At 43.2% G+C, this 24,087-nt stretch overlaps 1 protein-coding gene across 1 annotated transcript in view; it reads left to right on the plus strand.

The window, feature by feature from the left end:
* The window catches only part of ABCG4 (ATP binding cassette subfamily G member 4), a 33,859-nt gene extending 9,977 nt beyond the window's left edge, over positions 1-23,882 (plus strand). The window contains exons 3-15 of the mRNA XM_042474871.1: positions 13,280-13,397; positions 14,613-14,745; positions 15,426-15,476; positions 16,050-16,195; positions 17,040-17,163; positions 17,347-17,461; positions 17,930-18,069; positions 18,656-18,754; positions 19,515-19,683; positions 20,239-20,339; positions 20,888-21,046; positions 21,997-22,115; positions 23,174-23,882. Coding sequence (XP_042330805.1) covers positions 13,280-13,397; positions 14,613-14,745; positions 15,426-15,476; positions 16,050-16,195; positions 17,040-17,163; positions 17,347-17,461; positions 17,930-18,069; positions 18,656-18,754; positions 19,515-19,683; positions 20,239-20,339; positions 20,888-21,046; positions 21,997-22,115; positions 23,174-23,399 — 1,700 coding nt within the window. The 3' untranslated portion in view covers positions 23,400-23,882. The remainder of the gene's footprint in view (positions 1-13,279; positions 13,398-14,612; positions 14,746-15,425; positions 15,477-16,049; positions 16,196-17,039; positions 17,164-17,346; positions 17,462-17,929; positions 18,070-18,655; positions 18,755-19,514; positions 19,684-20,238; positions 20,340-20,887; positions 21,047-21,996; positions 22,116-23,173) is intronic.
* Positions 23,883-24,087: the final 205 nt, after the last annotated feature.

The raw sequence follows: 24,087 nt of genomic DNA on the forward strand, positions 1-24,087 counted from the left end.
TTGTTTTCTGATGCTTTATTTCGTTCACAAAATTATTAAAATGTGGCATAAAAATTATCTTTGGGCTATGTGTATATGAAACATAAATGAATTTTATGTTTAGACTTGGCTTCCATCTCCAAGATATCTCATTAGTGGGATATAGTGATCCAATGGATTGTAGTGCAGTTCATCCATGTAAACCCACTGGGTGACCTTGATCAAGTCACGCTCTCTCAGCCCCAGATGATGACAATGGCAAACATGCTCTGAAGAAACATGCCGAGAAAACCTCATGATAGGTTCACCTTAGGGTTGCTTAAGTTGGAAATGACTCTAAGACACACAACAACAATGTATATGCAAAAATGAAATAAAAAATTCAGGATCCAAAACACTTCTGGTGCCAAGCATTTCAGATAAGGAAGACTTAGCCTATATATCATGGGAAGCCAGAGTTGTATATATAGGGATGCAAAATGAGGGCATTTTGCTCCCTCAATAAGGATCCTGCCTTCCCCAATGAAAGTTTCCTTCAGGCCTCAAATGCCTAGCTTTGCAGTAACTTAAAACTACAGCTGAGCATTTAGAAATACCCTTTGAGCATCCAAAGCAAAAGGGCAAGCAAAATGACCCAGGGATTGCGAACACAGCAAACCAAAGAGTTGTGGTGTGAACAGTTTTCTGTCTCTTTTTTTTTTTCTGAAATGCTACAAATTTGGAGATTAAAGGGGAAAAAATTGCCCCTGCCTAAAAAAAGATAATTCCTAAGACCCATTCAGTCTCAACCACATAGCCCATTGTCCATGAACAGCAGATATGTAAAGTTGAGGTGATGGGCTACAAATGCAAGAGATTCCCAATGCTGCTGGAACACCATCATTCACTATGGTCTACGTCTTTGGTTTGAGGATGGATCCAAAGGTTTGTGATCCTCCAATCTTGTGCTGCTTCATTCTTCCCATTGTTTATGGGAAGAAGAAAGGGAAGAGTGGGTGGTTTGGAAGGACCTGAATCTCAGCGTTTGTTTTCTATCCCTGAGCTCCAGGAGATATTACTCTGCTTAAGCTAGACAGATCCAGGTTAATCCCTCTTGCAACTGACTTTGCCAAGCCCTTGAAGACAGCTTTGCTACACGATCCTTGCCTCTAGATTGGAGGTGAGGAAAGTGTGGACTTTGTTCCGCATGTGGCCTCTCTGAGCACCAGACCTAAAATCAAATTAATAACAAAAAAGTGGTTCTTGGAGTGATACAGATTGCTAGAGCCGTGGCTTAGTGGTCTGAATGTTAGACAATGGAGATTATCATACACAAATGGGATAGGGACGGGATTGCTCCCCCATCCATGACCACGGTTGTGCAAAAGCCTTTCATAATGTAGCGCTGATCCTGTCATTATCCTGTCATTGAAGCGGCACTGCAGTAACAGGAACTACTGTTAATGCAAAATGTTGGGCAATGCCACTTCAATGGCAGGACAATGATGGGACAATAACAGGATCAGCACGACGTCATTTGAAAGGCTTTTGCATGATCACTGTCACTTTCTGGATATGATAATGTCCAAATAAACACAACATCATCTGAAAGTCCTTCCCACGATTGCATGAGAAGGACGGGACAGGGATGGGGCTATGGTGTCTTGTCCCCCGTGTGATAATCTTCTATGGCTTTTTGATTCCCAGCTTAGTCATGAAACTGACAGGACATCATGAAACTTTTTGGAGTGTGATGGAGTCTCCTTCTTTGGAGGCTTTTAAACAGAGGCTGCATGGCCATCTGTCGGGGATGCTTTGATTGTGATTTCCTGCATGGCGGAGGGTTGGACTGGATGGCCCTTGAGGTCTCTTCCAACACTATGATTCTATGATTCTATTATTCTTAAATGTTGTTTTTTGTTAGATGTTGCAGTGCATTGGCAAAGTGGCATGCTTGCATGATAGCACTACAGCTCCATTTTAAAAAAAATTACAAAATTAGAATAGAGAAAATGTGCACTACAGACTATAGAACTGCGTTAGCAAACCAAGTCATGTATTGGAAATGAAACAATCATTTTGGAAGAGTCCTAAAATGTAGGTCCAAGAAATCATTACAAACAAACCCTCTCCCACAAAAAGAAAGAATGGAATGAATAGAGCTGGAGGTGACAACAATCATCCAAAACCAAGAAGCTATCTTGCAAGAAGTTGTAGTTCATTAGATCAATCTAGATGAGCCCAAATAAAAATACCAAATATCAGCTAGGTGGCTTTAATCTCTCCTCAACCCCCAGTCAAGATATTTGTGAGAGATTTGACTTCTCCCTAAGGGGAAAGTGAGAGAATATTGATAGAAACATTTAGGCCATTTTTCAGAGAGCCTGGTGGAAAAAGCTTGCCTGTGCTTGCATCCATGGCAGTAGGATCCTTCAAGGTGACAAACAAAGGGGTAGAGGGAAGCTGGCTATCTTATAACTAGTGTGGGCAAATGCTTGCGGTTCTAGACTCTGCATTGCATGCGCCCATCCACTCATGGATTTGTTTTACTTTTTAAAAAATTCAAAATGTCCAGTTAAGGTGATCCAAGCGATGGCCACCGATGAAGACTTGGAGGACTGCTGTCGGTCAGTTTGGCCATTGCTGTGTGGGCGGACCAAGGATGTGACTCATATGTCCATCTTTTCTGCCAAGAGACGGGCGTCATTGTAGGAGTCATTGCAAAACAGAGTGTACTTCACAGAAGATGTCATGTCAACAACACTGTTGTCTCTTAATGGCTGATGTCATATGTCCCAAATTGATGAGATCACACTTTCCGCAGCCTTTTAAAAAATCATATCATCACAGAATTCTAGAGTGGGAAGAGATCTCGAGGGCCATCCAATCCAACCCCATTCTGCTACACAGGAATACACCATCAAAATACCCTCGACAGATGGCCCTCCAGCCTTGGAGACTCCACCGCTCTCCAAGGCAGCGTCTTCCATTGGCAAACAGCTTTTACCATCAGGACATTCTTCCTAATGCTTAGGTGGAATCTCTTTTCCTGTAGTTCGAATCTATTGCTACATGTCCTAGTTTCTGGGGCAGCAGAAAACAAGCTTGCTCCATCCTCAATGTGACAGCCTTTCAAAAGACCATTCCCAAAATTCTTTTCTAACTTGGGTACACTTGTCTCTTGTAGGGTTCAAGGAAAACTGAGTAGACTCTGTACTAAAGAATAGGTTGGCCAGGTTGAGATCATCCCAGGTCCTGAGGTTTCACAGCCAAAACCTGAGACAGACTCTGGTGATGTTGCAAAGGTGGCCCTATTGATGTCATTAAGAGTAATACCTCACAGTTGCACAGAGTCTGCCATTCAAGTAAAAAACTTCCAAGTCTAACAAACATGTTTTCAAGACAGGATTTTCACCGTAGGATTCTTCCTTCTGTCCCAAGGACCTGATATGGCCAGGCTTTGAGACTGCAGCTGAGACTTCACAACACTACCTAAGAGTCGTGTTTACAAAGCAGTCTTCCCTTGACTTCCCTACTATCAACATTGGGGCCTTCATTGCTCTCCGCCCAATTTACTGGGCCTTCAGAATCCAGGTGTTCTGGTTTAACTGGGAGGACTTTCCAAGTCCAAGCCAGTTGGAAGAAGATGGGTTGCAGGAGGTTGCAACAAGTACAATCCTTCAAGCTGCACCTGTGGTAGAGAAGCCATGGCAGGGGTCTCTTAGAGAACTTTATTCTGCTATGATTTGCTTCTGCAGATAAGACCTACGAGCTAAAGAGACCAACAGGACAAAATATCTGACAGCCCAAGCTGAAGGCATAGAAAGAACCCGTGGGAGTGTTTCTGAATGAACTACAATTTCTGTGCTCAGGTCTGCTGGCCTGTTTTATTTATACCTGGATAATTGGGCTGAGCATGAGCACTGACCTGTGTTTCCCATCAGCACAAAAAATGACTTCTTTTTGCACGCCAGTCACATCATGAGCCAAACAATGTGCAAAGGTATTGTGAGCCCCCACAGCCCATGCCCTCCCCGTGAATGATCTGATCTGCTACAACCACCACGGTGTGGTCCAAGGAAGTCAGGATGGGGTGGGATGGTAACAGAGGCATCCCTAGACTTTGATGCTGCAGAGTTCAAGGAAGAAGTGGGTCACTGAATGGCAGCTTCTGGAGAAAGGGAAGAATGCTGGGTGGGGAAAGGTGAAGATGCTGGGTACAGAAAGGTGGGGATACTGGGTGCAGAACGGTTAGGATGCTAGGTATAGAAAGGTGAGGATACTGGGTGGGGTAAGGTAAGGATGCTGGTTGTGGAAAGATTAGGATGCTGGGTGTGGAAAGGTGAGGATGCTGAGGGTGGAAAGATTAGGATGCAGGGTGAGGATGCTAGGTGCTTCTGGAGCAAGGTGAGATGCTGTTGGCCCTGTTGAGAGTGGGAAGAGGATGCAGGCCATCAGCCGTGCCCTGGCTGTTGTGGCTCAGGAAAAACTGGAAAAATCCTGCAGAGCAAAAAAGGCTGTCCTCTCTGGCGTTCCTGAGCTGAGCTGGATTCATTTGCAGCTGCTGAGCTAGAGGCAGACAGGAGGGTTACTGGCAGTCAATGAACTCGAGTAACCACAGCACATTTCCTGCGCCGCCGCATCCCTCTCTGAGTGGCAGGCGAGGGAGCAGAAGCGCTTCTAGTGCAGCAGTGCAGCCGGGGATGAGCTCTCCTACAGTCGCCCACAGAAGAGGACCAACTGCAGAGCTGCCCTCTTGTTGGTCCTTTTGCAAAATCCCCTTCCCCAGCTTCCCAAAAAGCCATGGGTGTTTTGCTCAGGGGCCTCCTAGCTACGCTTTGGAGATGTCAAGGCTCAATGTGAGCAAGGGTTTTTTCACTGGCCTAGTTTGACCCCTGGGATGTCTTCAATAGGGGTCAGTTGTGCCAAGTAACCCAGGGCAGAAGAGAGAGGAGGCTTTTTAACTGAGCATGTGCAAAAGGGCTTTCCTAGCAATCAGTAATTGCAGATTTCTGGGATATGGAGAGAAAATGAGACTTGGGGCACACTTGGACACCAGCACATATTTGTCTGAGAGTTAGGGGGAGATTGGGTTACCTTGGAAGCAGAGAGAATGAGAGACTTTTGTTACGATCGGTTATTGTTCTGTGCCTTGAAATGAAGTATTTATATGTTTCTTGCTTCTCTTTGACATATACAGAGATTGTCAATAGGCAGGATGGACAGAGGTCACACCTGCAAAGGAGGACAAGGCATTGCAAAATGTAAGACATTCAAGATGAATGCAGGACATGACAAAATCAAAGCTAAAACCATGAATGCAATTAATGCTTCTTAGTGATGCTCCAAATGGAGGACGTTTTGACATTCCTCCTGGACAGAGAGGGTTGAAATGTAGGGCATGTCCTGGAAAAGGAGGATGCCTGGTCCTCTTGAAATGGGCCAAAATGTTTTCCGGGTTCTTGCAAATTTGATGGGGATATGCACTGACACACTCCTTGATCCTAGTTGGTTAACTTGTAAACATATGGTTTCATTTAGTTGTTCTTCTTCCGGTGTCTTAGTGTAGGTTGTGGTATGGATGGACGTGTCAGGATCTCTATAGAAATCCATATTAGCAAGATAGAGAAAGAAGTTTTTAGAAGGAAGAAGATGGGCTCTACTGAAGGGGATAGAGATTAGATTAGGTGGATTACAAAGGCAGCATGCTTCTAATTTATTGGATTGTTCTGGGCAGGGAAATGGGTTGCAGCAAGCTGGCTGGGAAGAGCGTGTCCTAACTTTCCCCCTCTCCATTAGATAGAACAACTTATAGTCATAGCTTTTACTTTTGTGTAACAAGGTCCCAATCCATCATGGTTCAGCACCCCCATGGAAAGGCCTTCAGCATTCAGCATGAGATCACCCTCTAACACACATACTGTATCCTGTTTCTACATCACTGGTGTCTTCTAATGCCTCATTTCGCACAGGGAGCATGTGTATGTTGGGAAAGGGTTTATATTGCCCCAAGGGAAAACCAGCAATGCAACCACAGTAGTTTATAGCAATGGTGTGAAATTTCTAGAAAGATTTAGAGGGGGGGAAAGGCTTTGCAAGAGCTTGACTAATGTCCCTGGAGTTGTATTGGGCAAAGGGGAGGATGTCGCATGGAAAGTCCACAGCCCAGTTCATAAGGTAATACCAAAAAACTAAATGAACTGCAATGGAAAGTGCACATGTGAAATTCAAAATATACTAGGAGAGGGAAAAGCTCTGCATTCAGTTAAGGAGTAAACAGTTGCTGCAACTGACTGGAATGATTAGGAAGTATATTAGGGCAAGATGGATGTGGTTTGGCTCTCAAACATAAGAGGGTATGCACCTGTGCATTGCCAGTCTCTTCCTTTTATCACTATTGGCCACTCCATCTGGTCCATTTATGCCCTCCTTTTGCCATGTTTCAGCCATGTTTGTGGACTGTGAGAAGGCATGTCATAGCAAGCCAACCGCAAGGCTGCATTCACAAAATATGGACCATGGCACACCAGAGAAGTGCTGCACTGCACTGCAGAAAGTTGATTCCAGAAAAAATGACTTGAGCTGGCTCATGGCAGTGAGCCAAACCACATCCAGGAGGGAAAATGCAATTCTTTCCTTTTCGTCCCTTAGCCCAAATGTTTCTAAACTCAGGCATTTTAACATTGCTGAGTTACTGCTTTTCCAGAATCAGCTGGAAATACCTGGCCTAGATGCAGAGTTTGGTCAAATTAATTTTGGGGGGATTATAAATCCTAGAATCCCTTCACTAACTGGCTGTGAGTTTCTGGAATTTGTCATCCAGAAAAGTTAATTTTTTGAAGGGGTTTATCACACTGGGGCTAATTTCGGCATTAAAGAGAGATTAAAGCGCATTTAAGGCATCACGCAAATAAAGCAAAAATAGTGAGTAATTGCATAAATGATGATCACATGCAATTGTGCAAATAAAATGATATTGGAAATGCATTGTCACTGAAATCCTGAAAGTAAAAAGATGTGTGTTAATGGTTCTTAGTGACCGCTTCTTGTGTGACGTTGTATGAAATGGTTTTGCGTAATTGCATGATTTTTTGGGGGATAGTCACGGGATAAGCTCCCAATCTCCTTCGTGTGATAAACTCCTAAACTCTGCTCAGAAATCAGTTTCTTTTAGCAAAGGCCCCCATGCAATTTTAGTTAGAAGCTTCCTGTTAGTGGTTTCTAAGTCTTTTATGCTATTTTTCTATGCAGAGATAGAATAAGCGATTCATTGTGGACCAATTGCCATAGGATTACTCAAACCCTATCCTCACATTGAGGGAGAAAAGCCTTAATCACTGGTTTCCTCTCATTTCTCATTCTTTTATTGTGAAACTTTACTTTATTTTTCAATTTAATTTTGCAATCAAAAGTGGGTTGGGGATTAAGGCCATTTGTACTTGCAGTCTCTCCTTCCCTAACTCCTGGGAATAGGAGCTGAGTAATTAAATGGCAATGAATGAGTAATTAATGACTCTCAAATCCCCAAATGAACAGAAGCAAGAAAGGGGAGGAGGACGTTAGTAGAGTTTGGAAACTACAACTCCCAGAATCGCCCGCCCGCTAGTCTTGTTTTTATAGCCATTTAGATAAACTAAGGCTGCATCCGCACTGCAGCATTAATGCAGTCTGACACTGCTTTAACTGCCATGGCTCAGAGATCTGAGATAGGTGACACTTTTGCTTTCTGATGGTTCAGTGTATGCAAACTTTGTGTCATGCACAAATTACTTTTAAATATTGTGTATAAAGTCACCTTCCAGCTCTGTGCACCAGGCGTATATGAGACATAAATGGGTTTTGTGGTCAGACTTGGACTCCGTCTCCAAGATTTCTCAGGAGTCAACATTCAGAAATGCAGCCTGCTGGGCTTGCATCCTTCTTTTGCAAAGAGAGGGAACCTGCAGCTGTTTAATCATATGCCTTCCATCTTCCTTTAGAGACAAAAAGAATGGGCTAATCGGACATTTGAGTCTCTACTAATGTTAGGTGAGATTAGCGACAGACTAATGATGTCCCCGGATGGATGCTAAGGAGGTTACTGTCGGACACTGACCTAGTCAATGCCAGCAAGAGTGCTACCTCAGTGGCTGAGCACCAAAGCCTAAGTAAATACCCTAAACCACCAGATCCTGTCTGATCTTGGAACCTAAGCAGGGTTAGCCCTGGATAGTACTTGGATGGGAGGCTGTCAATGGATACTAGGTGCTGTACACTATATTTCAGGAGAACCACTGGGCCTTTCCAATCAGCTGACAATATTTTAAATTGGACGGTGCCAAAATACTGCAGACCTTTTCTCTCAGCCAGATGCAACCTTTTCTTTCCACCGAACTGCTCCAAGCCTTATAATGATATGGAAGTTGAGTCGATGGAGCATTTTTTCCCCTATAGTTTTTTAACAATTAGGTGCGCCGGATTAACCCACTACTGAGAAAAGTTGTTGGATGTTCTGCCCAATTTCAGATCAGGTTCCTGGTGGAGGATTAAGTCCCCAAATGTAACATTGGCTGTTGCTAAAATTTATTTCAGAGGCAAAGAGGATTAGAGCTCTCTATGCAGCAGCATCGCCCCAAATCCACCAAGCAGCGATACCTTTATAGGGCCAATCAAAATGCATGTTATACATGTTGCAAGCTTTCCAAACCCCACTGGCTTCTTCATCAGGGAAAAGTGTTAAAAACCACACAGGTTTTTGCCTTGGAAAGTGCATATGTATCTGCTTGAGTGTTTTCCTCATCTGTTAGTCTTAGCATTTTTATCTGAACGGCATAATCTGCGGCTAAAGTTGATGCTGAACATATTGTCCTTAATGATATCTGCAGGGCTTGCTTTTCTGCAGCATCACAAGCTGTGTGGTTTTGGCCCTAAAATTTCAGCGACTGGGATATTCTTGACCTTGCAACCCAAATACCTGTGTATCTGTGCATCCAGGTCGCCTGTCGATTTATGGCGACCCCCTGAATTTTGTAGGGCTTTCTTAGGAAAGGAAGACTCAGACCTTTTTTTCTCTGAAATATGGTTTCCAGCCCCTGAGATTCCTGATAGAGCCACAGAATTTGGAGGAAGAGAAGGGAGAGACATTTGGGAGAATCTAAGCACTTTGAGACAATATTGTCGGCTTCAATGTATGCACTGGAGCTTCTTCCCTGGTACAGACTGGGCTGATGAACCTCTTCTCCTGAAGACCAAGGGAGGAAAGATTTGTAATGTTTGGCGGCCCTCTAGCGGCAATGTTCAAGGATGGCTTCCCCAAATCCTCCAACATTTTGCAGGATGGACACAGGATTGGCATGTGCCAAGCAACATCAGGAGTATGGTCAATATTTATTGATGTATTGATACAGTCAGCCCTTCATACCATATTATATATATATATATTATAGATTATATATATATATCCTTGATTTTGCCATTTATATAAGGGACATCATTTTACTATGATATATATATATATATATATATTATATATATTGGACTTGAGTATCCATGGATTTTGGTATCCACAGAGAGTCCTGGAGCCAACCCTAGGGATACCAAGGGTCCACTGTATTGTTATAATACTGAGTTATTATTTATTGGCCAAAGTTATTAATGATGAAGAACCAATAACTCTGTCAATCTTTTGTTTCCTGACTTTAAAATGTCCAGTTTCTTCTTTTATACTTTTTCTCCTTTGCCCTCAGTTTATTCAGTTACTCAATGCACTCAATTCAACAGGGATGAGAGGAGGAAAAGGAAGCAGACTATGGCCCTTCCCAGAAGGATAAAAGCAATCTGCTGCAGCCTCTCCTAGCTTGTGTATTCTTCCTCATTCATAACTTTTTCCATCTTGACCATACTCTGATGTTGCTTGACTAGACGTATCCACATTTTCACCAGTGAAATGTTGGAGGGTATGCAAGAAGACCCAACAAGGCTGCTGCTATCCTCATTCCATCCACATAGTAGCAGCTTCAGGTGGGTGTTTTCCATTGATAAAAAGGGAAAAAAATGGTGGGATGAAAGGGTTAAACTCTTTCTTCCGAAGCAACCTTTCCCCAGTCTTCTAAGCACCCCAAGGGGCTGCCGATTAGACAAAGAGAAACCACAGGAGATATTATTAAGCAGATACTTTGCGTATCTCTTAGGCTTTTTTGGATTTATTAAATTCAGATATGCTTTCATTTAGTGGTGCATTGCTCACTCTTCCTCTCTTTTTTAAACAGCTCCAGCTCCCATAAGTAGAAGGCAGCGGTAGCAGGTAGCTGCTGTGATCATGGGTCAGGGAGAATGCTATGGATTTTAATCCAGATTTTGAAGCAGCTATCCGAGATGTTTGGCATCATGAAATGCCAAAGTCAGAATCCTCCAGGCTATCGTATTAATTTTTCCAGACTTTAAATACTGAGTCTGGTAGTCTCCTATGTCGATGGTGCAGTGAATCCCCTCTGAGCTTAATCTGAATTTTCAAGGCATTATCTAAGGTGCTGAACCCTATTGCCAAAACGACACCCACACCTTGGGCAAATGTAGTCCAAAATGTAATTTTTCCAGGCACTGGGCCCAGTAATCTTCCATATCTGTGGGGTAGTAAATCTACTTGAACTTTTCATTTACAATTCAGACAGAAACCTGGAGTGGATTCACTGCCCTGCTTGATACAGAAGCCACAAGTCACCACTGACTAGATCCTAACTGGACCTGCAGTACTTTAAGGAGCATTCTGCTGAAACCCAAAAGCTTGCATCAGTTCTTTTTGGAAGCTGCTGAGTTCCTGGGAAGAAAGCCACGGTCATTGCTCCCCATCCTGGCTCCAAACACACTGCAGGGTCTGGCGGGTATCCAAGGGAAGAGCATGTCTTTCCTACCAGGGGCAATGGCAACATCAAATCAGACAACAAACAGAAGCAGAGGATGAGGAACAGATAAGATGGATAGCTTATCTGGAGAGCAGAGAGAGCAAACAGCCTAATGGAAACGGACATGACTCATAGATTTGTAGAGATAGAAGGGGAACCCAAGGGCCACCTAGTCTGACTCCAGCTGGGATCTGTAGCTAAGTTATCCTTGAGAAGTGGCCATCCAACCTGTGTATAAAAGCCTCCAACAAAGGAGAATCCACCACTTTCTGATAATCTATTCCACAATCCAACAGCTCTTCCCCTTAAGAAGTTCTTCCTAAAGCTGAACCAAAATCTCTTGTAATTTGAATCTCTTGTTTTGGGTCTTACTCTCCAGAGCCACAGCAAACAAAGTCAATCTGTCTTCTAAATGACAGTTCATCAGATGTTTGAAAATGCCTATCGCTGTTTGCTAGACAATGAGGAAATAAGAATAGTAAAAGAGTTCTCATATCTGGAATCCAACATTGATAGAAATGGGGGCTGCAGTCAGGAAATCAGAAGAAGATTAGGATTAAGGATTTTGATTTGAGCATTGTATTAGGTATATGTAACGTTAGACCTATTACATATACATAATACAACGCTCAAATCAAAACTCCATTGAAATAAATATAATTGCTAGTTGTCCCCAATTTTCTTTCCACTGATGACTTTGGAGGGCTGGTGGCTGCTGGATAGTGTACCCTGTCCTCCCCTGAAGTTATAGATGGCTGATCATGGCACTATTGAAAGAAACAATTTGTCATCAGAGAAGAATCGAGGGAGGAGGAGGAACAGAAGTCTGAGTTTCACAACTGAGAAAGAGTTGTGTGGGGTGGGAGGGAGGCAGAAATGCCTTTTAACCAACACCCTTCCTATCTGAACCCATGGAAGGACTGTAGCAAGGACTGAAATTCTTGCTCAATCCTTGCACTTTGTGGCAAGCGGCTCAACAGAAGATGGAAGATGGAGAGGCAATATCCCATTATCCTTTTGCCAAAGAGGAGATGGGGCAAGATGCTAAATCTATTGAGAAAGCAAGAGGAAGGGAAGGGAAAGATCTTGGGTGCTGAGCGGTCATGAGTTTGCAAAACTCTCCAATGCAAGCTCTAGAGATTCCTAACCATCTCAAAGGAACTATCTTTCTATGTTGCTAATGGAGTTTAAATTTTATTTCCTGGACTTTATGACTCTTTTGTCTCTTAGAGCCCCCGATTCTGAAATCCGAAATACTTCAAATACCAAAAGGCTGAGATAGTGGCACCTTTGCTTCCAAAAGGTTCGGTGTACACAAACTTTGTTTCATGCACAAAATTATTAACAATATTGTATAAGACTACCTTCAGGCTATGTGTATACATAAGGTGTACTTGAAACATAAATGTCCCATCTCCAAGATATCTCATTGTGTACATATATGCAAATAGAGGTATTGCAAAATAAAATAAAAATAAATTCAGAAATCCCAAAGACTTTTGGTCCTAAGCATTTTGTATGAGAGATATTCATCTGTACTTTCTTTTTGTATTCTTCTCTAAATTTATCCAACCATTCTTGCTGTTTGTATATCATTTTCAGATGGAAGGGCGGTCTGACTACAATACCTGTCGCCTCTTTGACCTCCAGGGTTGATTTGGCATATCATTTCCATACATACCCTCCAACTGTCCCAGTTTATCAAGGACAGATTAATCCTTTGCCATCCTACTTTTTCAGCTGCTTGTAAAAAAGTCCCAGTTTTTCTCTCCTTCTCCTCTTTTCTGCTTTGTCCTCAATTTACTTCCATTGGTGCAAACAGTTCAAAGTGCAAAAAGTGTTTGCACTCCATTAAGGAGGAGAGGAGAGAGCAGAAGCCTGTCCTTCCCAGAAGGTTTTGGCAAAAGCAAACTGCTGCAGCCTTTCTTGGCTTTTCTGCTCTTCCTCAGTGATTTTTTGCCATCTTGTCACACTCGAATGTTTTCATCTGCCTCATCTATGAAATGTTGGAGGGTATGGAACTGTTCATAAGTAAAATACTATGTTTTATATTAGAATTCAGTGTGCCTAATGATAGAGATTTTAAGCTGTTTGGCTTGCACAGTCTCACATTCTGAGCCTTCATCAAACTGTTACAGATGTGTCTGCAATTCAGACTGCCTTTTGTATAAGAGACATCTTTTCTTTGGCTTTGAAAGAGCTGTTCTAGTGCTTTTATCATTTTATTTTATTTTTGATGCTGGATGCACTTTGTGTTTATTATGTTCTTTACCCCTTATTTAACTTCTGGTGTTTTGTTGTCATCCTCTTGTGGTTTTGTATTTTATGTTTTTCATTTATCCATGCACCTCCCAGAGGCCTTTGCTTATTGGGCAGCCTAAAAATATAGCAAATGCAAAAATACAATGTCATCCTTGCTTCCTCTTTTGCGTTTCTCTTAGGATACAAGACGCTGCTAAAATGTCTGTCTGGGAAGTTTTGTCGTCGGGAGCTTATTGGGATTATGGGCCCTTCTGGAGCTGGGAAATCAACCCTAATGAACATCCTGGCTGGTTACCGGTGAGGCCAAAAACCCTGGCGATACTTAGATTAATTTATATTATTATTATTATTATTATTATTATTATTATTATTATTATTATTATTATTTTCTTATATCCCACCTTTCTCCCAATATAGGGACTCAAGGCGGCGATATATATGCTATATATAATTGACTATAAGTCGACCTCATGTATAAGTTGAGGGCAAGCTTGGGGGCCAAAAATATGGATTTTGATATGCCCCTTGTATAAGTCGAGGGTAAAACTTAGGGGCATATAATAAAGGATCTAAAGGATGAAGTAAAGGAAAATTATGCCAAAAAACTTACAGATCTCCAGCAGGCATAACTAACTGTTTATGCTCACCCTAAAGGCTGGATGAATGAGAGAGTATAGGGTTGTCAGTGCTTCCAGGTACAGTACTTACATTGACCCATGGAGAAGTCAATTCAGGATTTTGGGTTCAATTTTTTGACTGGAATTTCTAGACTTATACATAAGGTCATAGATAGATGATCATAGATTATACAAATGATCTGTTTTCATATTGCAATAGTTTAATTCCATTTCAGTTATCACTTGTAAGTTTTTAATATGTACTGTGCTTTTAGACTGTAAGACACTTTGGGTCCCAATTTTGAGGGAAAAGCGGGATACAAATTAATAAACTAACAACAGCAACAACAACATTAGCATATACAATATTTCTCATAGGTATTTTCAGTTGCGTGTTGTATAGTTGATGAGCACAGCATTTTCCAGTGCAACAAGAAGAATGCAGTGGCCACAGTGCTGCATGTCATAATTATATCCAATTCATATCACTGTAACACACTCTGGAGACCAGGGTTTGATTTCCCTGCTCAGCCATGAAACCCACTGGGCAACCGTGGGCAAGTCATACTCTCTCAGCCTCAGGAGATGGCAATGACAAAGTGAACAAAAAAACCCCCAAAAAACCCATGATAGGTTTGCCTTACAGTCACCATAAATTGGAAACAACTTGAAGGCACACAACAACACACTCTTGCAAAGTGTTCTGGAACTGCAGCAGGTCCAGAATGTAGTGGCCAGCATGCTGACTGAGGTTGGTACCACACTGCAGGATTAATGCAGTTTCACACTGCTTTAACTTCATGGAATCCTGGAATTTATAGTTTGTTGTGACACCAGAGCTCTCTGACAGAGAAAGACAGCTATCTCACCAAACCAAATTTCTCCTTCCTTTCAGGGAGACAGGGATGAAGGGCCAGATTCTTGTGAACGGACGGCAGAGAGAGCTGCGCACTTTCCGAAAGATGTCTTGCTACATAATGCAAGATGACATGCTGTTGCCCCATCTCACCGTCCGCGAGGCTATGATGGTGAGGGGGAATGGGGTTTGCAGATGTTGGTGTCAGGCAGGGGCAGCCGATGGATTCATGTCAATGGGCTGGTGAATCCACCCTCTCCAGAAATCAAATTGTGTTGCTCCCCAAATGCCCTCTAGGGATACGTGGGACATTTTCACCATGTTTTGGGGGCATTGTAGGCTTAGGAGATGGGCCCAAAATCCAAAATGTGGTGGAAATGCTCTCCTCTCCCTAGAGAGTATTTAGGAACAAAAAAAATCTTGAAAACATTTTGTTGATCCCCAGGGGTCTTCAAACATGGTGGCAATATAGCCGCCCCCCCTCCAGAGTGCACAAAAATGCCCCTTGGTGGGCTGCACATGATCCATGGGTTGCACTTTGCCCACCTGTGTTGTAAAGGATCATCGGCATGGAATGGCTTAACTTCTTTTTGGAAGTATTTGGAATTTTCTGTCTGGAACTATCTCCAAAATAATGGAACTGCAAAGGACAGAAAATAGAGCTTGGAAAAGTTAGTGGGGGGGGGGGGGGGGGGGGGGGGATACAGCTCACAGAAACTTCTAGTGGACCAAACTTTTTAAGACTGGGATAGAAAGCATGCATGGCTTCTGGGGTGTATATCCTTGAGAAAGTTCATCTCTGCAATGCATGCTTGGTTCCTAAGTGTTGTGTTTGCTCTCCTTCTCACATAGGTTTCTGCAAACCTGAAGCTGAACGAGAAGCAGGAGGTGAAGAAAGAGCTGGTAAGCACTCTTACATGCTGCTTTGAAATCCAGAGAGTGGGGAGAGAGTGTGAGTTTAAATGGCTCAAGACGCATCTGCAGCCCTGATCCAAAATGAGCACAAAAGCAAGACAGTGAAGTCCTGATGTTCATTCATTTCTTTCCCCAACCTCCTGTGTTTTAAAACCCTCTGGGAAACAGTTGTTTATGTTTATGTCACAGTTATTGGCATGACATTCAGTGATATATGAAAATTCAATTTATGAGTAACATTGGTACAGAAAGCATTATTGGGGTGGTATGGGAGCAGATCAATGGGGAGGAATGACACCATGAGTTACCACACTGGGTGACACCAACTGTAGTGACACTACAGCATTTGGCAGTCCATGGTATCTGCAGAACTCTTCTCCACAACTCAAAGGAGATACTTCTCTTTTGTTCGACTTTCATAACTGTCCAGCTTCCACAGCCAAGCATAGAAATCAGAAGCACGATGTAACAGACAATCCTAAATTTGGCATATATCATTGCACTTGTGAAGTTTGGGGTAACAAACACTTTCCCTCTGCCTTTTCCTCCCCATGGATGCAGGTGGATGAAATCTTGACAGCACTGAGTCTTCTGGAGTGTTCTTACACCCGCACTATATCCCTGTCTGGGGGGCAGCGCAAGCGTCTCGCCATTGCTCTGGAGCTAGTCAACAATCCTCCAGTCATGTTTTTTGATGAACCCACCAGGTAGGAGTCAGTCTTCCCTGATGTCTCTCATCCAGATCCATAAAACCACTTGGGTAAGGCAGCAAGAGCTAATGAGTCCTCCATCATCATGGCTATAAAAGAGAACCTGCTGGAAACCTCACAGGCCATGTCTACACTGACTGAATCATAGAATCATAGAGTTGGAAGAGTCCCCAAGGGCCATCCAGTCCAACCCCCTGCCATGCAGGAGCTCTCAGTCAAAGCATCCCTGACATATGGCCATCCAGTCTCTGTTTGAAGAACTCCTGCACTGGACTTGTGGTATACCACTTGTAACCCAGATTTTTAAAAGTTGCCTTTTACAAGAATGGACGGTTGTTTATGGTTGGCCCTTCATATCCACGGATTCTTTATCCATGGATTCAAGCATTCACAGCTTGAAAGTATTCTGTAACGGGACTTGAGCATCCGTGGATTTTTGTATCCACGGAGGGTCTTGGAAGCAAACCCCACCGGATACCAAGGGCCCAATGTACAATGCATCCAGCTGTGCCACCCACTGCCAATGGCGTAAGTTACTTCTTCTGAGGTCAGAATGAGGTGCCCATCCTTGTTTTCAGCCTCAGAGAGAGTAATTTGCACCACTGGCAATGGGTGGTACACCAGAGCATTCATGCAAACAGCAACTGACCCACAACTCAAATTTTAAAGCCAATTTTTTCTTTCAAAAACCTACCAGAAGCATGCATACAACTGAAACAACCACTCTTCCCATAGCAGTACACAGGAGGGATCTACCCTACATAGCTATTCCTTCTCCTTCTCATTATTTTTGACTCTGGCATTTTCTTCCTCTGGCTTTCTACCCTTCCCACCTCTGCAGCGGCCTGGACAGTGCCTCCTGCTTCCAGGTGGTCTCCCTGCTGAAATCCCTGGCCCAAGGTGGACGCACCATCATCTGCACCATCCACCAGCCCAGCGCCAAGCTATTTGAGAAGTTTGACAAGGTAAGGACACTTGCAGATGTTGTAGAGAAGACCCTTGGATGGTTCACTCACTGCTTCTTCCAGATGGAACATAGACATTGATTTCTATCAAGGCCTCCTTGCAATTGAGACCCTGGAAGTGATCTATGGCATCAGGCCAGATATGTTTGAACTCATGGTGGCTTTTTCTCTTCTTCCTTCCAGCTGTATATCCTGAGCCAGGGTCAATGCATCTTCAAGGGAGCTGTACCCAACCTCATCCCGTACCTAAAAGGGCTGGGACTTCATTGCCCTACCTACCATAACCCAGCTGATTTCAGTAAGTGTTGGTGGCCATTGATGGTGCTTCCTAGATATGATGAGTACATGGTTCAGTTCATAGTATTGTTCATCTAATGCAGGGTGGGATTCATGTGGTCCTCCACTTCTGAGGATTCCTTACATAAGAAAATCCTATGAAATTCATGGGGTTGCCAAACACTGACAGGTGACTTGAAGGCACAGAAACATACAAAGAGATAGGATCACAATATCACAGTCAACAAAAGTGATATTACTTAGAACACATCACATAATCTGCCAGTTCTTCACCGATTCCTAGATTCTTGGATAGAACCTTAATCATTGATAGCTGAGAACTCCAATCTGTTAATACTTGGTAGGCCGCGAAACCAAGACAATAGTAATAATACTGGGCTGAGGGATGGAAACCACCGGGAAGTATGTACCCATTTGCACAGTCACACATATATTGGCTCACTCATTCACGCTGTTCATTTCCTTGCAGTTATCGAAGTTGCTTCGGGAGAGTATGGTGACCTCAACCCACTCCTGTTCCAAGCGGTCCAGAATGGACTGTGTGCCATGGCCGACAAGAAGAGCAGTCCAGACAAAATGGATTCCTCTTGCCCAGCTCCTTGCATGGCTGTAAGTAGGAGTGCATTTCAAATGCAATAGAACAAATCTCCGGTAGAAATCCAGAGGAGGTTGGGGGTGTGGAATGCATTTTGGACTACAGCTCCCAGAATCCCCAACCAGCATGCTGTTGTTGCATGCCTTCAAGTCATTTCTGACTTATGGCAACCCTAAGGTGTTCCTATTGTGGGATTTTCTTGATAAGCTTTGTACAGAGGGGTCTTTGCCTTTGCCTCTCTCAGACAGTATGACTTGCCCTAGGTCACCCAGTGGGTTTCCATAGCTGACCATTTGAACCCAGGTCTCCAGAATCATAACCTAATGCTCAGACCAGCGATTCTGAAACTTTGGTTCTCCAGATGCCTTGGACTTCAGCTTCCAGAATTCCTATCTGTTGGCCAAGCTGGCTGGGGCTTCTGAGAGTTGAAATTCAAAACCCACAGAGGATCAAAGTTTGGGAATCACTGCACTAGACCACCCAATGAAAAAGTATAAAGAGAAAATAAGCCAGCTGAATCTCACATGTTTACTGGCTAAAAGGGATCCTTTGTTTCTCTAACTTTCCACTCTCTCTTTTTCGGCAATGCGTCACCTTCAGGATCTGGATCACATTGAAAGCCACACTTTTGCTACCAGCACCTTGACCCAATTCTGCATCCTCTTCAAGAGGACCTTCCTGTCCATCATGAGAGATACGGTAAGTGCCCCACAAGGTGTAGGTGGGTGGTAAAGAATTGAAGAGGCAAGAGCGAATAGCAGTGGGTCCAGGGATACTGGGACTGAGACCCTACAATAAGAATGTCATGGATGGGTAAGGGTGCCAGTGCAGCATTGTCCAGCCCCAAATCTGAGACTTAGAGACAATGGGGTCATTCACACATTATTAGTGCAACTATGCAAATAATTTTACTCATGCATTCTGGGTTTGTTGTTCATGCTATGGAACCATATTTGTGCATATCCATTTGAGTTTGGTTGCTTACATGTGTCAGCACTGGAATACAGATAGAATTGATGACGGAAATGTATTCGAAATATGCTCAAGGCATGCAGAGTTTTATCCTGGTTTATTCCAGGTCTATTTTCATTGGTTATTCACACAGCCGACAATCTGAGTCTTTTAGAAAAACTCAGAAAAAAATCCAACATCTATGATCCCAGGTTAAGAGGGTTTTTGGGCAGACCCCTGCAAAACTTAATCGGATGCGTTCGAAATGCATGTGAACAACAAGGAGTCAACCCAGATTCTACTTGGATTGTTTTCACCAACTGAATAACCCCAGTGGTGTCACTATGTATTATGCAGCATCATGTACTGAGATTTTAGCTCAGAAATCCAAATCTCAGTGTAAAACGGCAAGCTTGATTCAGAAGCCAACCATATTCAGAAACCACCCTACTGTTGCCTGTAGGGCCGGAGCAGGAAGAGTAAACATGCTACCTGTCCCTTTGCACAGGTGCTCACCCACCTGCGGTTCATGTCCCACATCTGCATCGGTGTCTTGATCGGCCTCCTCTATTTGCACATCGGCAATGACGCTGCCAAGGTCTTCAACAACACAGGATTCCTGTTCTTCTCCATGCTCTTCCTCATGTTTGCAGCACTCATGCCCACTGTCCTCACTTGTAAGTATGCGCTCCCCTTCCCTCATCCACCATAGCAAGGGAAAACGAAGAAATGCTCACAGTCGTTCATTTCTGCATATATATATATATTATAAAGTATGGATGGATGTACGTTAGAAGCAAGGAGGAAGCATGACTCTAAAATCTACCTTCCTTAGTGTCACTTTTAACTTACAAAAAGGCCCAAGAATGAGGGATAGAAGCCATTGCGTTTTTAGGTAAAATATAAACAGAACAATATATAATAGAAACTTAAAATAAAAATAAAGAATCCATTTAAACATAATAAAAGCAGACAACATATCCAATTTTAAAAATTTCTTCTGTCCAAACCATCAGGATGCTCAGATCAAGTCATACAGGCACTTGAGTTGATGCCAAATGCTCTTTGCAATAATATACCTCCCTCTTTCCTTTCTGTTACCTGGGATTAAACCTGCAACCGTTTACATGCAAAACCCCAAAAGCTTCCATTCTTTGTGCTCTGCCACTACATTTGATGCATGAAATGCTGCTGCGCTTTCACCCATCTGTACTGTCTCCTTGTTGTTACAGTCCCTCTGGAGATGTCCGTGTTTCTGAGGGAGCACCTAAACTACTGGTACAGCCTGAAAGCCTATTTCCTTGCCAAAACTATGGCGGACGTTCCTTTTCAGGTGAGGGGTAGGCAGGTCAGCTTTAATCTGTTTTGGTACTTGGTTTCACCCCATGTTTTCTCAACAGAGGCTCTGTGCTTTTAATACAGAAGCACAACTATCTCATAGTTTTTTTGTGGGTTATTTGGGTTATGTGGCCATGTTCTAGAATACTGTAGTTTATTCCTGACGTTTTGCCAGCATCTGTGGCTGGCATCTTGCCCTAAAAGCCCAGAAAAAACTATGGATGCCGGCCATGAAAGTCTTCAACTTCGCAACTATCTCAGTTTGCCCAGGATATCCCCAATTAATCCTCTGTCATCCCACTTTTCCAGCTGCTTTTAAAATGTCCCAGTTCCTCTCCTCTCTCCCCCCTTTGTCCTCAGCTCACTTCAACTGCTGCAAATTCAACGTGCAAAAGTAATTTGCATTCAGTTAACCCAGAAGGGGAAAGGAGAAAAGGGGGTGGACTTTTGCTTCTTTTTGCTGTACCCGGGCAAATAAAACGTGGAGGAGATATCCCACACTTTAAGCAGAGTGCCCACCTGCCCTTCTGCTGCTTCCTACAGGTTATTTGCCCCATCACCTACTGCAGCATTGTCTACTGGATGACAGGACAGCCCCCCGAAGCCACTCGCTTCATCCTCTTCTCTGCCCTAGCCACTTCTACCGCTCTGGTGGCCCAGTCTTTGGGGCTCATGATCGGAGCAGCATCCACCTCTTTACAGGTAAGGCTGGCAGGGGAGAAGGTGCGTTAGTTTCATGATGAAATTGCATGGGAATGGAAGCACTAAACTCTCTCTCTCTGGCCCAACAGCGATTAGTGCAGTAGGATCCATTCCGGGACCCTTCTCACATAACAGATTTCACTTATAAGTTGGAACGCTGTTTCTCTTAGCTGAAATGAAATGCTTAGAGAAATGTTCTCACCAGGCATTTTATAGTCCTCCAGTGTGAGAAACGCAGAATAATAATAATAGGGTTTTTGTGGGTTTTTCGGGCTATGTGGCCATGTTCTGGAAGTGTTTTTTCCTGATGTTTCATGAGCATCTATGGCTGGCATCTTTAGAGAATGCTGGCATGAAAGTGAGTGGGGTAGATATACACTGTGTGACCTTTGGTTGGAATGGAGTGATTTAAATCTTGGTCTGTTGGAGTGTTGGTCTGTGTTGAATGGCAAGGACCCAGGCTGTATATATACCCCACTCACTTCCATGCCAGCATTCTTTGAAGATGCCAGCCACAGATGCTCCTTACTACTGTTTATCGTTTGTGCTTTTCTCCTTGATTTATTTCTCTGACCTTTGCAAGATTGTAGCTTGAAATGCTGAAGCTGAATTCTTTTAAGAGGCAAAACCTTGAGTCATCTGTTTATAATATAAACTTTAGATGAATGTTACATGCCTCATGTTAAAAATAAAACCTACCATCCATTATGACTTCTGGGAAATTTAATTCTGGATTTTCTTATCCTCAGAATCTTTAGAAGTCTTATCTGGAGTTCATCTAGCATAGCTTTCTCAAACTCAGTGGCTTCCAGTGGTCTTGAACTACAAGTCCTATCTTTCCCTGCCAGGCTGAGGACCTCTGGAAGTTCTTGGGTTGGGGAAGGCATGTCTTGTTGCAATTCATTTTTAATTGTCTATACCTGGCCCTGTTTTTTCTCTGCCCTTCCCAGGTAGCCACCTTTGTGGGTCCAGTGACAGCTATCCCAGTCCTCCTCTTCTCTGGCTTCTTTGTCAGTTTCAAGACCATCCCGACGTACCTGCAGTGGAGTTCCTACGTCTCTTATGTCAGGTGTGGTATCTCTTTTATGGCTCTGTCACAATACACTGTGGTAATGCTATATTCCACTTTAACAACATCCTATGGATTCCTGGGATTTGCAGTTTAGGGAGGAGTCGATGTGGTGTAGTGGTTTGAGTGTTGGACTAGGGTTGCTACCACCCTGCAGAATTAATGCAGTTTGGCACTGCTTTAATGGTTGCAGTTCAGTGCTGTGGAATCCTGGGATGTGTAGTTTGTTGTGACGGCTTCAAACGGAGGCTGGATGGCCATCTGTCAGGGATACTTTGATCTGGATTTCCTGCATGGCAGGGGGTTGGACTGGATGGCCCTTGCGGTCTCTTCCAGCTCTATGATTCTATGATTGTATCCTAATAGAGAAGGCTAACTATCTCACAAAAACAAAGTGCAATCGAAGGCTGTGCTATAGTCTGTAAAGCACATGCTGATTTACTTCTGGAATTCTTTGGTGTGCTCCATTAACCATTGTATATTTGCAACGTATGTTTGAGTTGATAAGGTACCTTTAAAAATTACTTTGTTAGGACCTAGTACCGCTTGAGTATTCCTTATTCAGAATTCAGAAATCCAAAATACTCCAAAAACCAAAACTTCTCTCATGGGTGCTTGAGATGATGACGCCTTTGGTTTCCGATGGTTCAACATACACAAACTTTTATTCATGTACAAAATTATCAAAAACAATATTGCGTAAAATGACCTTCAAGCTATGTGTATCAGGTGCGTATGAAAGAGAAATAAATTTTGTGTTTGGACTCGGGACCCATCTCCAAGTCACCTCATTATTTCTATGCAAATGTTCCAAAATCTAAAACACTCCGAAATCCAAAGCACTTCTGGTGCCAAGCATTTTGGATAAGAGAGAATCAACCTGTACCAGGTAACACAAAAGCATTATTTTGCCAGGATTCGGTAATTAATAACAAAAATCAGATTATTTTGCTGAAAGAACTACACCAAGCAACAGGATTTGATTATTATTATTATTTAAAGGAAGCTTCCAAGCTCTGACCCTGATAATAATAGTATCGTTTTATATCTTGGTTCAGGTATGGCTTTGAAGGTGTCATCCTCACCATCTACTCCTTGGAACGTGGCGAACTGGAGTGCAAGGAGCCTGAGTGTCCCTTCAAAGACCCCATCAAAATCCTCAAGGAACTAGACGTGGAAGAAGCCAAACTCTACCTAGACTTTATAGTTCTTGGGATTTTCTTTTTCATCCTCCGGCTCTTGGCCTACCTCACTCTCAAGTACAAGGTGAAATCCGAAAGATAAAAAGGAGACTTGGGCACACAACCCCTGTCCCCCTTGGTGGAGGCTGTGGGCTGTGCCATAAAACATTTCCTAAAGGACCTCACAAAAAAAAAAATACTCTGTGTAGGTCACACAGGGAAGGAAGGGATGCATCCGGTCTCTGGAGTGATGATGATGATGATAATGATGATGATGACCAGCGTTGGCTCAGTCGAGAAGAGTTGATGGAGACGTCTCGGAACTGTTTTAACCTTTGCAAGCATTCTCTTCGTTGCAAAACGGTCGCTCACGCTCTCCGTTTTCCTGTTTATTTTTTATATAATTCTGGAATGTGTCAAAAACTTTCTTCCCGGAGCAATATCAGTTGGAAAGAACATGTCTTCAGTCATGCATTCCCAACCTCTCCATAAACCCAGATGTCTTCTAGGGGAAGGCGTCGTCTCAAAGTCAAGCTAACTAAAATTGAGGCAGCTTGGTTTCTGCTCCATTGGGGGAAGTTGGGAAGAGGGGATATAGGGATATTTGGGGGGTGGGAGGGTAGGAAAGTAGGGATGGGCGGGGATTGAAGGGGGAAAGCCAGACGTCTCCAACCGTCAACAGTGTCCTCTACAAAGCACAGTTTTCTAGCGCCATTGTCCCTGTGCCGTTTTTGACTTTCTCGCTTACGGACATTAACTTGTAGCATGTGTATCAATATTAAGAAACCGAG

Source organism: Sceloporus undulatus, chromosome 6 (genome assembly GCF_019175285.1).
Source record: "Sceloporus undulatus isolate JIND9_A2432 ecotype Alabama chromosome 6, SceUnd_v1.1, whole genome shotgun sequence".
Lineage (NCBI taxonomy): Eukaryota > Metazoa > Chordata > Lepidosauria > Squamata > Phrynosomatidae > Sceloporus > Sceloporus undulatus.